This window comes from Hippopotamus amphibius, chromosome 7, assembly GCF_030028045.1.
Source record: "Hippopotamus amphibius kiboko isolate mHipAmp2 chromosome 7, mHipAmp2.hap2, whole genome shotgun sequence".
NCBI lineage: Eukaryota > Metazoa > Chordata > Mammalia > Artiodactyla > Hippopotamidae > Hippopotamus > Hippopotamus amphibius.
In genome coordinates this window covers 87,566,888-87,585,411 of record NC_080192.1, presented here as the reverse complement: position 1 = coordinate 87,585,411, position 18,524 = coordinate 87,566,888, and the positions used below count along the sequence as shown (strand labels likewise).

General features: G+C 33.9%; 1 protein-coding gene across 13 annotated transcripts in view; it reads right to left on the bottom strand.

Moving 5' to 3' along the window:
- The window catches only part of EXOC6B (exocyst complex component 6B), a 648,544-nt gene that overhangs the window by 362,507 nt on the left and 267,513 nt on the right, over positions 1 to 18,524 (bottom strand). For all 13 annotated transcript variants that reach the window (XR_009054872.1, XR_009054873.1, XM_057743615.1 and 10 more), the window contains one exon: positions 8,226 to 8,294. Coding sequence is in view for 11 of the 13 variants with exons in the window: in XM_057743615.1 (XP_057599598.1) it covers positions 8,226 to 8,294 (69 nt within the window). In the remaining 2 variants the exon portion in view is untranslated. The remainder of the gene's footprint in view (positions 1 to 8,225; positions 8,295 to 18,524) is intronic.

The window sequence follows — 18,524 nt, the reverse complement described above, 5'->3', positions numbered from 1 at the left end:
TAATCTGTAGTTACATGACCATGGGTTTTGTAAGTTCTCCCAGCTGCCAGTACAGATAGAAATCCTCAGATTATAGAGGGAGAAACATGTTCCAGGAAGATTCCTCCCCACGTAACCTTCCCCATCCCCTGCCTCAACAATGATCATGAAGGACTGTAAACAGATTGTGAGTAGCTTCTAACTCTGCTGCTGATTCACCTCTCCTAACTATAGCCAAGTACTTTTAAAAAGAGATATTATTAAATGCAAGTAAGAGATAAAATATTCTGAAATTTAACACAATTAGTTATATTCAGGGAGATAAACTACTAAGTACGGTTCTTACAGTTACTTCTAAATCTCTGCTCTGAGCTCTTCTAAGTAGAAGAATTCAGGGGACAAAACTATCAGTTTAGATGCTGAGGCTAACTTACCCTTAACAGAAAAACAGGTCACCAGCTTGCCACATATAATGGCTTCCCAAGGAATAAAGATTTATGACAAAGAAATAAGGTCACTTTGAAATATGCTTTTAAATTTAGATTTTGGCAAGGTTTCCAAATCTAAGAAAAAGACAAGGCGGTAGAGAGTCCTTAGGAACTTATAAAAGGGGATACTCAAATGGAATTGGGGTAAACTATTCTGGAGCATAGATCTATAGTCAGCAGATACCTGATACCTAGTTTCCTTTAGATGAGGAATTCTTTCTAGGTCTATGAATAAGATTCAGGCCTCTGAAATTCTAAGCAAAATATCAGCTGCATGTACATATGTGAATTTGTCTGGGGAAAGGGTTCACAGCTTTCATCTAATTCTCAGAGGCCTCTTGCTGAAGAAAGTTTAAAAGAAATACTGAACTTGCAGTATTATATTGCAATGAATTCACTGCACAACAACATTCTTCTTTCCTTATATCTTAGGCTGTTGTACAGTGTCCTTTAGTGACTAAAGGAGAATTAGATAAAACTAAGGTTCTGATGATGTATGTAACACTGAGGGTTTGCTGCCTCCTAAAAAAAAAAAAAATCCATATATTGCTATAATTGCTGTCCCTGAACCTGAGAGGTCAGAAATCTTTAAGTAAAATTTTCATTATAGTATAACACACATGCAGAAAAGTACATAAATCAAAGGTGTACATTTGTTAACATTTTTAATCTGCAATTTTTAAATTGTTAATGAAAAGATGATCATTAACAACCAATATACCTCAAGAAGATCATAAATGAGGCTCACAAACTAGGGGTACAGTTATATTTACAGGTTTATTCCCCTAGTCTCTTAATGATACCCAAGACCCTTGCTATGGGGTATATATATACCCTAGTGATAGAAGAGTGAGTGAGCAGCAAACTTGGAGAAGAGTCAGAAAGATGTTATAGTATGTAGAGAAGCTTAAAGTACATACAAATCTTTGTCCAAATTGATTGGAGTTCAAGGCTTTGAGCCCATAAGCATGGCTGACATCACTGGGTTGAGAGAGTTTTCTGAAAATCTGTAAGACAGACTGGTTTCTGTCTTCAATAGACAGATAGTCTGTCCATCTTTTTTAACTACAACCACACTATGTACAAGAATCCAAGATTATTATTATTCATCATTCCCCTTCCAGTAAAATTTTCAGTTTATGTTATTTTCTCCCTTCCTAAAAAAATTATCTTTAATGACTATAAAATGTTTTATATCTTGTCCCTTACCTGCCCATTTCTAAACTGTACAGAAGATTGAAACAGTGTAGGTTGTTTAAAACAATTCTATAAAACACACCTACCTTTGCCCTGCACATTTCCATTTGCATTACTACATCAAGGACCAAGTCTCAATTAACCACTATCTGACCCTTGTTCACTTTCTTCCCTCCCCTCCTCCTGCCAAAGCTTGCCCTTCCTGCCAAAGTTCAGCACTTCCTAGAAAAGTCTCACAGCCTGTTTGATATTGTACTTCACTTTAGTCACCAAAGGAAGAATTTACAGGTGCTTGGCCCCATCTATAAGACCATGACCGAAATCTGACCTCCTGTTACAATACGTGAACTCCTGCCCTACTGATAAGGCTGGCAGATATAAGTAGGATTTTTCAAATAATCCTTTGGGAATTTATAAGCAGCACAGCCATAAAAGGGGGGTGAATGGAAGGTCGGTTTCACTAAAAATAATAAATATTGCCATGTTTATTCAAAGTGTGCCTTGTTATCCTCCAGGCCAAAAGTTCAGATAAACACTATTGTAAATGACAAATATTAGAACTTTTTGTTACTTCTGTTATGATCCTTCCGTTGGACACCAATAGAACTGTTTTCCCTTGTATAAGTCCCAGCTCTGATATTGTATAACACTCACTGAGACTAAAATACTGGATTTATTTACAGGTCAAAAGGAGGGTAGTTATCTTTCAAAGTAAAAAACAAACATTTATTTAGTATTCTATACTACTAATACTAAGTGCTAAGTGTTAGGGCTAAAAAAAATGAATAAAATATGGTATTTGCCCTAAAAAAGCTTATAGTCTATTGAGGAAAAAGAATGCCTATTTAGAACACAATGATATAATACAGTAAGCACTAATGAAAATAGGTACTGAGTCCTATAATAGTGAAAAGAGGAAGAGGGTCTGAGCTCAATTTGAAATATCAGGAAAATCTGGTAGAGGACATAAGTAGGAAATAAATATGAATCAGTAAAATAGAAATGGGAATAGTAATTCAGGCAGAAGGACTAGCATGAGGAAAGGATGAGATGCATGAAATAGCATGGTGCATTCAAAGAAGTGGAAGCATTTCAGTACCATTAAAGCAAGGTGGTAATAAGCAGCAGGAAATATGGCAGACCAGATATGGAAACCTGCTACACTTCCATATGCTATATCTTCTTCTATACATCTATATTTTACTCCACAGATGACCAACTAGAGCATTTTAAGCAGAAAACATTGGTCAGATTTGTATGACAGATGATTATTAACACTACAGTGAGAAGTTAGTGAGGGGATTATGATATAAGGTAGGGGGAACAGTTAGGAGACTGTTTTCAATAACCCTGATGAGAATCTGCACTAGGGCAACCATTTTAGGATACGGAAGGATGAAGTCAAATTGCATTTACAAGGTGACATGTGCAAGATTTGGAGATCTGGATATGTTCCTGAGAAAAAAGGAGGGGATTAAGAGTTTTAAGTGGTAACTGTCAACAAAGTCAAAAGCAGCTGAAAAGTCCAGTAAGATACAGATTCAGGATAGTGGTATGAACAGATGATAAATATACTGTGTTGATGAGAGAATGAAGAGTGAAGAAGTAGTGAAAAGTATAGGAATGGAAAGGAATAAAAGAAAGAAGGTTCACTTTCTCCTCAGTTCTCATTTCTCTATCCCTAAATCTTTTCTTAAAGTCTAATGTTAATATTAACTACAACAGGAAATAAGAAAATACTTATGTTACAAATACTTGAATAAATATCTCTGTCATTAGTATTATGAGGAGCTGTCTTTCATCACACAGTAATACAAATTAGTGATTTGAGAATGGGGAAACAAACACAGAAAAGTGATAAATTACTACTGCCTCCAAAAAAGCTGTGAAAAAGGTCAGCTCTAGAAGTTATATATGCTGTGGCCTTTGCTTTAGCAAATGAGATATTTGAGTTCTTATTTAAGGTCCCTATAGATCTGGAACAGCAAAGTCTAAAAAATAAAAATGTATTCCAGAAAAAATAGAGCTGAGTTCTTACCACCAAAGCTGAGAGTTGTACCTTTTCAAAACTCATAAGGAACATTACAAATGAGTGAAGAAAAAAAAAAAAAAAAGAATGAGTGAAGAGGCCTGTTTCTGCCATATAAACAACACTTTAAAATTTATGAATACTAAATGTTTCAATATTATTGAATACCAGTGTATAGAATTTACTTTGAAATGGGCAGTTTAAGGTCCCCTTGTTTTTCCTCACAATTTAAGATTATACAAGCATTGCATATTTAAGAATGTGTGAATTCTAAATAATTGATAAATTTTGCATGCTGATGGCAGAAACTACAACCTCTATCAACATGATTACACTTTGTCATATACTCTGAAAAATCCAATAACATGTCTAATGACCAGCATCAGAGACACATAATTTTTGCCATATTAACTTCCATTTCTTAACTATGTGCCAGAGACTGAGCACAACAAAGCACTATTCATACAATATCTATAACTGCACTAAGCAGGTAATTATTATCGCATTTCATATATGAGAAAGCTAAGGTTTGAGTGACTTGCTTAATACCACTAGTGTGCAAATAAATTACCTCAGTACTCTTATGAATCACTATTAGAGTCCTCACTTGAGAAAAATTTGTTACATTGTCTATATCATTAAATCTTAATAAAGCTTAAAAAACTAGCATATACACAGTGATGAGATATAGTGCTGTCATATGATAGTCATTCAAAGGTTGTAACTTCTTTTCTGATAGATTATAGTTTTGTAAAAGCATTAAGTCCTTGACTTATTTATCCATCTTTATGTACCATTTATTTGTACATTCATTCAAACTGAGTACCTACACCATGGTCTGTTATTAGTACTGAGGATACAACATTAAACAAACTACCTATTTCATAGATTTTACATTATTTGAGAGGAAATATTCACTTGATTTTGCAATTATGAGGCTTATAATAAACCTTGGAACTAGCTATGAGTGAATATGGTTTTTTAATCACTACTGAAGAGACTAAACAAAATCATGGAGCACAGAAACAAGATAAGAAGGGAGAAAGGAGGAGGAAGTATGTGGCAAAGGAAAAATGTGAATTACTGCATATGTGATTTCTACTCAACTTTCAATAAATAGATAACTCCTATCTTATATAAATCATTTTATAAAACAGAAAAAAGGGAAGGATGTTCAACAATTCTAATTAGGTTAAAATAACACTGACTTACAAACTACATAAGGACAATGCAAATAAATCAATAAATACATAAATACACAAATAAATAAAATTAGAAGAAGAAAGGGAAAGAAAACTAGGCCTGTGTTTCTTATGGCCATACACAGAAATACAATAAAGATTAAAAATAAAATAAATAAATAAAAAGGAGTTAAATTCTGCAGGGTGTTAAAAAAAAAAAAAGGCAGTAATACATCCTCATCGAGTTGGATTTATTTAAAGAATGCAAGGATTGTTTAATATCAGAAATATCTATCAATGAAATCCATTACCTTCATGAATTAAAGGATAATGCTATAACCGTAGCATTATATCAATATATTTGGAAAACAAATTCAGTAAAGTTCAATACTCATTTATGTTTTTATAAAAAATTATAAGAAGTCTAGGAATAACTAGATAAAGAATATTTACCAAACTCCTACTGCAAACATTAAGTTAATGGCGAAACTTTAGATACTTTCTCTTTGAAATTAGAAATCAGAGAAGGATGTCCATTCTCACTTTACTAAACAACAAAGTAATGATGATCCTGGTTAATACAACCACACAATAAGAACAGAGAGATATACGGCTAGGAAGAAAAGAAACTATGTCAATATCAGCATATATTATAATCAACTGCACAGAAAATCTATCATAAACCAAAAAAACTATAATAACTAACAAAAGAGTTGAGCAGGTCGCCAGATGTAAGTTAACTTACAAAAATCAATAGTTATTCAATATCAGCAATAATATTAGAAAATAAAGTAGAAAATAGCAACAAAAACTGTAAGTATTTTGCTATTAACTTAACAAAAAATGCCCAAGACTATTAACATAGAAAAAAAGCTTAATTAAATAACTTTAAAGTAGATCTTATCCTTCCACAAATGGGATAACTTAGCATTATAAAGTGGTCACTTTTTCCCAAAACTTATCTATAAAATTGATTCAAACAAAAACTCTAAGATTTTTTTTCACATAAACTCAAACTGACTGTAAAATATATATGGAAAAATAAAGGTCTATAAATAGTGAAAGCAATTTAAAAGAGGAAAAATGAGAAGGTACTTCTTTTACTATACATGCAGATATATTACAAAACCAAATATAACAAAGTATAGAGCTGAGAAACAGATTGACGTAAATATGAATAGCGTATTCCAGGTACTACAGGAATTACTGAGTGATGTACAGATTTTGTAATAGATGGGATTAGTAAAACTGAATTCATCACATAGAAAAAAATTAAGTTGGACCCCCACCTCATACTATATACATACAACAGTGAAAATAAGATGGATCAAAATCAAAAATAAGAAAGATAAAATGTTTAAGGTAATGGAAACGGAATACTCTACGATCTTGGAAGAGAGAGAGATTTTTTAAAGACAAGAATCAAAAAGTATAGATTATAAGGTTAATACTGATTGACTTGGTTACATTAAAACCAAAGATTTCTATTTCATAAAAGATAACACAGACATAGTTTAGAATCCTGTGGAAAACTGGAAAAAAGATATCTGCAGTATCCCAAACTGTTATTATTCACAATTTCGGAAGAATTCCTGAAATGTCTCTTTCCAGCTAACAAAAATGACAAAAACAAGAAATCCACCAAAAAACTGAATTAAGACTAAAAGTAGGCAGTTCAGAGAAGAAAAATCTTAAATGATTATTAAGTCTATAGAGAGAAGCATAATGTTACCATTAATCAGGGAAATGCAAATTAAAATGATATCAATATCCACCAGGTTAGCAAAAATTAGAAATTGGTGAAATTAAATGCTATATTGATACATACACCTTATAACCCAAGAATTTCATGCCTAGGTATAGAAACCACAGAAACTTACACACAAGTCCATAAGAGGGTACTATGTGTTACAGCAGAATATTATAGGCAATTTGTGTTGATCACTAAAGTAATTAAAATACAGCAAATACAAACCAGCAATTAACTACCATGTATAAGTGGGAGGCAATGAACTAGATATACAGACTATAATGAGGACAGATATTAAAAATAGAGCTAAACAAAAGATACAAGAAATAGAACTAGGTCCATAAGACAATAACAAAAACAAAACAAAGTATGCTTATCTGAATAAGTTAAAAACAAATACAAAGTCACTATATATTTTTCAAGGACACAAACACAACCATGATCATATATGAAACACATTAGAGTTACTATACTTGGGGATGAGAGACAAGTAGGCTTATGAACAGGGGATAAATGGAAAAAACATGATAAAATAAAATACTACAGGGGGTCTCATACAAAATGACGAAAAGAGTGTGTCACAAACTAAGATATGTATAATTTACTTAATTCTCTGTACATGATTTTGAAAAGAAATTGTTGACTTATTTTACACGCCTTGATACAATTTTATTTATATCTTGCTTCATTTTTATATAACAAGGATGATAAATAGAGAGAAGGAATAGAGAGTGAGAAAAGAGGGAGAGGGGAAGAGGGAAGCAGAGAGCAAGGAGAAGTGGGAGAAGGAAGGAGAGGAGAGGAGAGAAGAAGTTATCAGTTCTTTTCTCAAACTACTGGAGATCACCAAAAATACTTCAGGCCATAAAATCCACCCAAACCACCTGGAGTAATGACTAAGTGACACTATGGTAAATATATGAGGAAAGAAAATGGATAACACACTGGGCAAAAAGACATTCAAATGCACTAAAAGAAACATGATAGAAGTTTCACTGAACTTTGCTATACAACATATCAATAATGGACTTCTCTCATCAATTTGTCTTTGATGATACTTTAGCTTCATACTTTAATTTTTTTATTGACTATATGTATCTGTGTGTCTGCATGTAGGTGTACTACCAAGAAAGAGAAAGTGCCTTTCTTAGAATACCATTAATAACCATAATATTTTTCCCCAGAGAGGTTCCTCTTTCCATATGTTATATGACAAAAGAACAATTATCATCAGGAATAAAAAAATAAACAGTTTTTACAAATGTAAATTTTAATATATAAAGGTAGGCTATTGTTATATAAATAACTACATTATTAAGAACAGAAATCTGAATTTGTGTGTCACTATTTCTAGGTATAATCTAACAATCTATTGATGACTGACAGAAATTAATGTTACTAGCTACAGCATATCACATGGAAAGCATAAATACAAGATTCAAGAAGAAAAGAAAGGATTATTTTTTAATAATTGATACTCCTTAAATAATAGTTTCTTATTCCTTACTCTTAATAATAAACAGAAAAACTATCAAATATGAGAAAGCAGAGTTCTGAATTCAATATAGATTTTTATTAGGCAGAACCAGATAAAGACTCACCAGGACAGAATATATGTGTAGACACCGATAAACAGGAGAGAAATCAACCAAATCTTGGGCCCCAGGTACCTGCAAAACAACCAAGATTGTCACAAAATATTCAAACAAGGTTATTAAGAGCAACTGCACTCATTTTTAGTACTCAAGTGTCAAAAACAAAACAAAACAAAATATGCTTCCAGAAACCTAGTTTTAGCATTTCAGCCATGGGATTAATAAACAATAAGGATATCACCAAGGTGGGACACAGAACAGAAGAATGGATAGCAGAGAAGAGTAACAGGTGTCACTGGTCCTGCATCTGCTTTTAGAGATACATTTGGAGGCTATAAGAAAAAGAAGGAAAAGAAGAAGGTGGAAATATGACTTTGCTAACTTGACTTTGTCTTCTTAGATACATGGTACTCTACATAAAAAACCAAGTTTCAGTGGTCAAAACAAAGCTTGCCACCTGAATGGCCTGCCAGGCAACTTCTGAAGGGCATAAGAATCAGTGAGTATTTAAGTCAGCATGCAATCAAAATATAGAAATACTCCAGGAAGAGAGGGGAGATGATATTTTTTAAAGAAGATAATCAATGGAAAATCAAACCTAGAGTAATATCAACAAATTGTAATGTGAACAATGCAAGCAGATTAATCCTAGACATCAAAAGAGAAAGTAAAACAAAAAAAATCAGGTAAGAACTGCAGTATAATCACAGTGCTAAAATTGATTCGTTACAATTGTGACAAGTCACAATTTACTTTGACCTCAATTTCCTCATCTGAAAAAAGAAATCATCAGTTGACCTATAGAAATTTAACGAGAATAAAAGGGAACACTGAAAGCAAATATTAAACAAAACAAAACAAAAAAGACAAAATTACATAAAGAAATACAGTAGTCAAAATAAAGACCTAGCTGAAGTTTTTACTTTAACACTAGTAACTGTATGATTCATCAGAATATAAGAAGCGGGCACATCTAAATTGGGTTGAGCTGATTCATGATTACAAGGTCAGTTTTCTTTACATCATCAAGAAAGCCTCATATTTTCTTATAGGACACAGATTCTTCATCAAGATGCTGTTCCTAATGAAACCTACTCATTCTGCAATTCAACAGTACAATAGCTACTTTCTTTTCCCTCCAAAACCATCACATCTCTCTATATATTTGTTCAAACTTATTGACTATTCTGTTAATTTGCTTTGCATCCATGAGAGCAGAGATTAAATCTCTACGTCTGGGAACCTCACTCTACACAGTATGTACTCAATAAACACTCAAAACAAACTTTTTTGTGAATCCAAAGACTGATAAGGTACTCAAGATCCTACACCATGGCCAAAGCATAGTTTTACTTTAAAAAAAGAAGAAAAAAAAAAAAAAAGCATTTAGAAAAGTCAGTGAGCATTGGGCTTCCCTGGCAGTCCAATGGTTAAGAATCCACACTTCCAGTGGAGGGGGTATGGGTTCAATCCCTGGTCAGGGAACTAAGATTCCATATGCCACGTGGTATAGCCAAGAAAAAAGAAAAGAAAACAGAAAAAAAAACAAGTTAGTGACCATTACCAAATTGTTGAGAAAAACATTTTATGGACAGATGGGCACCATGTAGGTAAAGAAAAGTACGACTAAAAAGCATGTAAAAATCCTAACTTTAAGAGTACAAATGGACACTCATTTTCATCTTAACACAAAAAGAGGTAACAGGTGATCATTTCAGGCATTCTTATTTGAAATGAACACAACATTAAGGCACCTTTACAATAACTCCTCTTTGATTTTGAAGTGAAGATTTCAAGGATATTTATTTTATTTTTCCAGAAAACCAGAGCCTACTAGTGAAAACTTCAGCTAAGTGAAAAATAATCTCAAAAGAAGATACACAGAAAATTTCCATAAAATTATATTTACAATAGTATTTAAATTACTTAAAAATTACATGTGCACGTGAAAAAAGGTAAGAAAGAAATGCATGAAAAAATTTTTTGATCTGTACAGAAAATGAAATTTTTTCCTTTTATTTAGAATTAAAGATTATAAAGTTATTTTTTTAAATATATACTTTAAAAAAGTTTAAGAAAATTTTACCTAATTTTAAATAACAAATTTAATCACAACTTTGTTTATATATTCTTCTTCATGCAGTTTATTGTTTTGTTTTGCTTTGAACTCAGAGCCATGGTTTCATTCAAAAGGAAATTTTTTCTAGCCATTACTCAGACAGAGCATTGGCCCTTTCACAAGTCAGACCCATCCTTACAGAATGAACACCCACATTAGGGGACAGTTTCCTCACAAATCTGTGACAAATAACCTAATGGGTCCCTTTACTAATGGGCTGAGAAGATTGGTTTATCTGGGCCAACTAAAAAATAGGCCTTTCCTGTCATCTCCACCAAATATTTATCAAATCTACTCTCTGTGAGGCTGTCTTGACACCATTATATTCAGCTTCAAACTGTTTAAAGTACTCCAACCTGGAAGTACTGGCTCTACTATTTCTTAGCCTCTGAAATCATAAACCAGTTAAGTCCTCCTAAGCACATGCTTTCCTGCTTTGAAAGTGGTACAAAGAAATCTAGACAAGAAGGAGCAGAATGGGCTTCAGTTCACAAACTTCACTTCCACCCTCCAAACAGCCTACTATTTAGAAATCACTTTTCCTCCATGCTCCTTCTGTGAAGAACACTAGGAACACTGTGAGGACCCCAGAAGAGTGCTGTGAGAAGAAAGGTATGTAAAGCATGCACTGACTCATGTTGCTTTGAGCTAGATGTGTTTTCTCTGCTTCCACTAATGAAAAAGAATCACATCTACAGAAAGGTGAAAGGAGGAGAGCAACATACACTGTACGTGAAGGAATGCTACACATTTGGAAGGATAAGAAATGAACTTTCAAAAACCTAAATAAATGGGAGTGGGGAAGAGCCAGAACAAAAGGCAATGTTTCCTGACTCACATAAATAGTCTGTTTCAAGGTCCACATTTTGCTCCGTATTTAAAATGCTAAATCTCTGTCAGAGCTGTCTTCATTCTTCTCCTCTGTTACCCCTCCCTCCCCTCAAGTTGCAAAGAATGATTCAAGCAGGTTTAGGTTTCAGCTGGAGCAGAGGGAGGGGTCCAAGGACACTTTCCTAAGCTAACAATGACTGCCTCTAATGGTTTCTGTCTCCTAACAAAAGCCATGACTCCGTCTTTATCAGCTTCATCTAATTTTTCCTTTCCAAAGTAAATAACACAGCCCTTGCATTTTACACATGTCCAAGTTTGACAAATCATTATCGACTGAGACTATAACTGATAAGAGATAACTTTGTGGTAGGACATTGTCATTTCCTCTCATAAGGGCTTTCTTTCTGAGATACAGAAACATGATTAAAATAGTTAAACATTTCCTCTGCATGGCAGTCAGGAACTCAAGACACTGAGATACTGGAGTCTGTATTTTTCTAGTTAAAATAGATCTATCTTCATACCAACAGTAGCCACAAACAATATACTTAAAATTATCCCACTTTTTTAACTAGTTATTTTCCTTAAGAATTCACATGAAATAATTTCATCACCAAGGACAGCAGCTGCCTAATTCCCTATATAGTTTCTGAATGGAGGGCCTCCTGCCAGCTCAAACCTCTTTATTTTCAGGGAGGAGCAAATAGTAGGCAAAATTTTAGGTCATGCAACTAAGAAATCTATGCCTGAGAGCACATTATAATATATAAATTAAGAGAACTTTGATATATTTTTAAATAACAGATAACAATAAGCTGTCAAAAGAATTTAACAACAACCACAGGCAGTTGTCACGGAGGCAACAACTACATTTGACAATTATACATTCACATACCCACTAGAGATTGTGTACCATTAGATACCAATATATATGGCTAATCTGTCTGTTTCAATCTTATATTCCTATGATAAATATTAACAGCTTTAGTCAAAGCAATATTTCCTAATTATTGTCTATAGACTATTTGTTGTTAAATAACATTATACCCATCAACACACCAGCTATCACATGATGCCACTATATATATGAAAAAAAGAGTCTGGAGACAGAGGATGTTGCAAAGCAAGAAAAGTAAATTTATAAGTAGGATTAGTGAAAAGCACCTTGAAAAAACAGTCTTATGAACCTCTGTACACAATATACATTAGAGAAGATATAAAGATTCAGAGGAGAAATAGGAATATTAGATGTCAAGAAGAAAAGAAATATGAGTATTTCTGATTATGAAAATTCTTGCAAAACATCAGGATCTGATTTTTATGATATGTTTTTCTTCTTTTCTAATACATCTTATTTCAAGTCAAAGGAAATTTCTGAAAATGGAAAGGTTAGTGGGTAAGTTCGTCTCATAAATAAGGAAAATGTTTTCACTTTTTTCTTTAAAAAAAAAAAAGGAGATTTTGATTTTTAAATAATGACACTCAAGTTTTAACAGTTATATTCATTTAATATTTTTATAACATATCCCTAGCCACCCGCCCCCCCAAAAAAAAGGAGTTAGGAGTTAGAAGTTAGTAGTTCTTTCCACTACATTTAAAGGCTCACTACTGAAGGGACACAGAGGGAAAGAGCATCTGCAGGTAACAAGCTGGTAAATTTACTGCTTTTCTACAGGGTAAGCACATCATTAGAAAACGGGAAAAGAGTACAAGAAAAGATCGCTTGTCTCCTTCTACTCAAGAAGAGTAGCAAATGTACTAAGAGAGATTTACCTAGGCTGCTGATAAAGACAGTACATGAGGGACTTCCTAGGTGGTGCAGTGGTTAAGAATCCGCCTGCCAATGCAGGACACAGGGGTTTGAGCCCTTCTCTGGGAAGATTCCACATGCCACAGAGCAACTAAGCCTGTGTGCCACAACTATTGAGCCTGTGCTCTGGAGCCCATGAGCCACAACTATTGAGCCCATGTGCCACAACTATTGAAGCCCACGCACCTAGGGCCCATGCTCCACAACAAGAGAAGCCACTACAATGAGCAGCCTGTGCACCACAATGAAGAGTAGCTCCCGCTCGCAGCAACTAGAGAAAGCCCATGTGCAGCAATGAAGACCCAACGCAGCCAATAAATAGATAAAATAAATAAATAAATTTATAAAAAAAAAAAAGTACATGAAAACGAAATGCATTAGTGTGCTCTAGTTCTGTTGTTCACACAGGCATCCCAGGAGATAGACAAACACACACACACACCCCATTTATTTTTCTCTTACAAACCCTTTCAAAGCAGGTGATCTACCAAAGGAGTATGATAGAAGTTTGCAGGGAATTTAGATATGTTTCTCACTAATTATTTGAGTCACTCCCCATCTTGAAAATACTTTTGATTACCACTTAACACAAAACAGTATTTTGTTATTTTGGTTTCTTGGTATTTGTAAATGAATGTAGGCACTTTGTGCCTATTTCTGAAAATTAGTCGGATCTCAAGTCATTAAAATGTACCAGGCACTTTTCTCAAGGGAGAAAACAACAAATGATTAGCTAACGGGGCATTGCCTTTGAATTCAGAGGATCAATTTTGACTGCTCATATTATGTTTGGAAGCCAGGAAATACCTGGCAAACATTTTTTACCGGTGTGCTTTTCTGAACTACTTGACTCCTAAATTTCAGAGAACAGAAGGGTAGAATTCATTTGGACATAAGCTTTAATAGAGCTGGACCAGATGCCACAGATACACCAACAAACTTGAAGGCATAGGATTCTAAGTGACGAGAACTGGCAAAGGTATAAAAATTTTTCTAAGCTTTTGAACACATAAAAGTACCCTAACCAGAACTCCACACTATAAAGTACAGTATTTTTCTACTGAGCTTCTCACAAATTATTGTTCTTTCTGAGTAATCCCTAAGTAGATTACCACTTAATTTACCCAAGTGTTTGTACTAAACAAAAGAAAATCAGGAAAAAATATCAGCATTTCTCCTTACTGAGGCATTGCAAAAAACCTGGCGGCCACAATCAAATGAGGGTCCCTCAAGAATTCTCTGCTTGAACCTGAACACTTAGGAAGTAAAAATTCAACTGGTCTTTATTTAACAATGGTCTACTATATGCTAAGAAACTCTAAACTATTAGGCAAAAAGGAAATTTAGCACGAATATGGTATTAAATATGAAAGTTCTAAGAGAAGGAAAAGTTAAGGTGATCAAAAGTAGGTAGAAGAAAATCTTATTATAGGTAAAGAACTAATCTCTCTAATATATAAGGAAATCATAAAAATTGAAGCGAAAAAAATCATTAGAAAAAATGGGCAAAAAACATGAACAGATAGTTTATTGGGGAAAAAAATACACAAATAGCCCTCAAACTTATCAGATACTACATTTCACCCATAGTAATAGGAATGCAAACTAAATGCAACTGGCAAAAATTCAAAAAACTTAACAAAATGGTCTTTTAAGGAAGCTCTAAGAAAATAGGCACCTCATACATTGCTGGTACTGGGGAGGGAGATACAGAAAATGGTACAACCTCTATGAAGCAGAATTTGGCATTATCTAACAAAAATATACATGCATTTATCCCTTGATTCAACAATCTAGAAACTGACCCTGAAGAAACATCTTCAACTATATTGAAAACAATTCCCAGGTTTTGGGGTTTATTATGAAACTTTTATTAAGTTTTAAGGTGTTTTACATTCAGTAAAATTCATCCTTTCCAGTGAACAACTCTGTATGTTCTTTTAAAAATATATATATATATATATAGTCCTATAATAACTATCACAATCTAGAATTTAAAAAAAGTTTCCACCACCCCAAAAATGTCCCTCATGCCCCTTCATAGTCAAATTGTTCCCTAATGCTCAGCCCTTGACAGACACTGATCCATTTTATGTCCCGAGAGTTTTGCCTTTTCAAGAATGTCATAGAAGTAGACTCATACAATATGTAGGCTTTGAATCTTGCTTTTTTCATTTAGCATAATGCATTTGAGATTCATTTGTGTTGTTTCATGTACCTATAGTTCACTTCTTTTTATTTCAGAATGATACTCCAATTATGGACATACCACAGTCCATTTATCCCTTTACTCACTGAAGGACACTTGGGTTGCTTCCACTTTCTAGCAATGTATGAATAAATTTGCAATAAACATTCAGGTAGAGATTATTATATGAACTAAATGGGTAAATTCCTAGATGTGAGACCACTGGGTCAGGGTAGTTACCAAACTGACTGTAAAATTTTGCATTTTCACAGCAATGTTTAAGTTGTTCGGCATCCTGCCAGTACTTGATTTTGTCATTACTTTGTTAAGCTAATTCAAATAGTTGTGTAGCAGAAACACTACACTTTTACAGGAAAAGATTGGAAATCATTAAATGCCTGAATATAGGAGACTGGCTAAATAGACTATGATATATGGTTCATTCAAATAATGAAGTAAAATTTAGCAGTAAAAACAGAATGAGAATGATTTCTATAAGCTGATTTGAAAATTACTATTTTCAGGATATATTTTCAAGTGAAAAAAAAGTACAAAAAATATATATGTATTATGCTATTACTGTTGTGTAAGGTATGAGAAAGGGTATGTACACACACCACGAACACACACAAACTCAAAACATTAATTACTTGCAAAGGGTGGGTAGGATCAGGGTGGAAGAGATAAAGAGGAGAATGGGATTTCCCTGAACATATCTTCTTACATAATTCTGCCTTTTGAACCATGTTCATATTTTATATAGTCAAAAAATTTAAATTAATAAGGATGGGGAACCCCAAAAATAACACAAAAAGAAACAAATGAACCTAAGAATATATAAATTTGGTAACAATCACACACGAGAAAATAAAATAGCCAAGAAATATCTGAACAAAATTCTCTGAAATATATAGCCCCACTGTATTGCAAGATGAGAAGAACTGCAAAGAAATCTTAATAAGGAGATAGCTTCCTCCACAAGAGGTCAGACAGCAGTATCAAGCAGTATCAGCAATATTTTGTCTTGTGGAACTGAAAACCACAGCCACAGAAAGATAGAGAAAATGAAAAAGCAGAGGACTTTGTACCAGATGAAGGGACAGGATAAAGCCCCAGAAAAACAGCTAAATGAAGAGGAGATAGGCACCCTTACAGAAAAAGAATTCAGAATAATGATGGTGAAGATGATCCAGGACTTTGAAAAAAGACTGGATGCAAAGATCAAAGAGTTTACCAAAGACCTAGAAGAATTAAAGAGCAAACAGAGATATGCAACACAATAACTGAAATGAAAAATACACTAAAAGGAACCAACAGCAGATTAACTGAGGCAGAAGGGCGAATAAGTGACCTGGAAGACAGAATGGTGAAAATCACTGATGTGGAAAAGAATACAGAAAAAAGAATGAAAAGAACTGAAGACAGCTTGAGAGACCTCTGGGACAATGTTAAACACACCAACATTCGCATTATAGGGGTCCCAGAAGGAGACGAGAGAGAGAAAGGACCCGAGAAAATATTGGAAGAGATTATAGTTGAAAACGTCCCTAACATGGGAAAGGAAATAGCTACCCAAGTGCAGGAAGCGCAGAGAGTCCCAGGCAGGATAAACCCAAGGAGAAACACGTCAAGACATATATTAGTCAATTTGACAAAAATTAAAGACAGAGAAATGTTATTAAAAGCAACAAGGGAAAAATGACAAATAACATACAAGGGAACTCCCATAGGTTAACAGCTGATCTCTCAGCAGTAACTCTGCAAGCCAGAAGGGAGTGGCATCATATATTTCAAATGATGAAAGGGAAGAACCTACAACCTAGAATACTCTACCCAGCAAGGATCTCATTCAGATTCAATGGAGAAATCAAAAGCTTTACAGACAAGCAACAGCTAAGAGAATTCAGCACCACCAAACCAGCCCTACAACAAATGCTAAAGGAACTTCTCTAAGCGGGAAACATAAGAGAAGAAAAGGACCTACAAAAACAAAAACAAAACAATTAAGAAAATGGTAATAGGAACATACATATCAATAATTACCTTGAATGTAAATGGACTAAATGCACCAACCAAAAGACACAGACTGGCTGGATGGATACAAAAACAAGACCCATATACATGCTGTCTACAAGAGACCCACTTCAGACCTAGGGACACATACAGACGGAAAGTGAGGGGATGGAAAAAGATATCCCATGCATATGAAAATCAAAAGAAAGCTGGAGTAGCAATAGTCACATCAGATAAAATAGACTTTAAAATAAAAAATGTTACAAGAGACAAGAAAGGACATTACATAAAGATCAAGGGACCCATCCAAGAAGAGGAGATAACAATTATAAATATATATGCACCCAGTATAGGAGCACCTCAATACATAAGGCAAATGCTAACAAGTATGAAAGAGGAAATGCAAGGCAGAAATAGAGACACAGATGTAGAGAACAAACACATGGACATCAAGTGGGGAAAGCGGGGAGGGTTGGGGGGGATGAATTGGAAGATTGGGATACCAAATTGTACACTCTAAATATATGCTGTTTATTGTCTGTTAACTGTATCTCAATAAAAATTCTTAAAAAAAATCTTAATAAGTTTATTGCTTTTAGTGGTACATGCACAGAAATTCTGCAACTATTTTGTGTTATATGATTAGGCAAATGGGTAAATATATTAATACTCTGGGAACCAGAATTCTGAAAGACACAAATATGGAACAGAAGAGGAAAAGCAATGATATCAGGTTTAAATTAGAAGCATCAGGTTTAACTCACAATTTATGAAAATGTCTATGTCAATATAGCATATATATTTCTTAACTCTGTCCACAAAAGGAGCATACCTAATGCCCACATCTCAGTTGCTAAATATCATTCTCCAGTAAAAGAAACAAGAACTCAGACAAGATAGCTAATACTGGGACTGGGACAAAACCTGGAGTGAGCCAAGAACATCTTGAGCCAGAAAAAAACGAAGTGCTCAAAAATTGATGAAGACAATGGATGAGACTCCCACTAGCCAAATTTGGAAAAATTGGAGAATCAAAATACAAGACAAGAATGGACTATAACTGGTTGTATATAAAAAAGATCATATGTGCCAACACTGACACACAAAAAAAGGAAAGGGAGAAGAGGAAAGCTCTTTATAGAAGAATGTCAACTAATCAATGCGAATGAAATGATAAAGATAGAAAAACCACTGTTTTATAATCACCATAGTAACACATGATTCAGGAAAGAATCATAAATGAATTCTAAAACTAACAGGTGAAAAACAGGCAACAGGATAGCTGCATGATCTAAAAGTGATCACTCCATAGATCATTTATTAATTACAAAGGAGAAAAGGCAG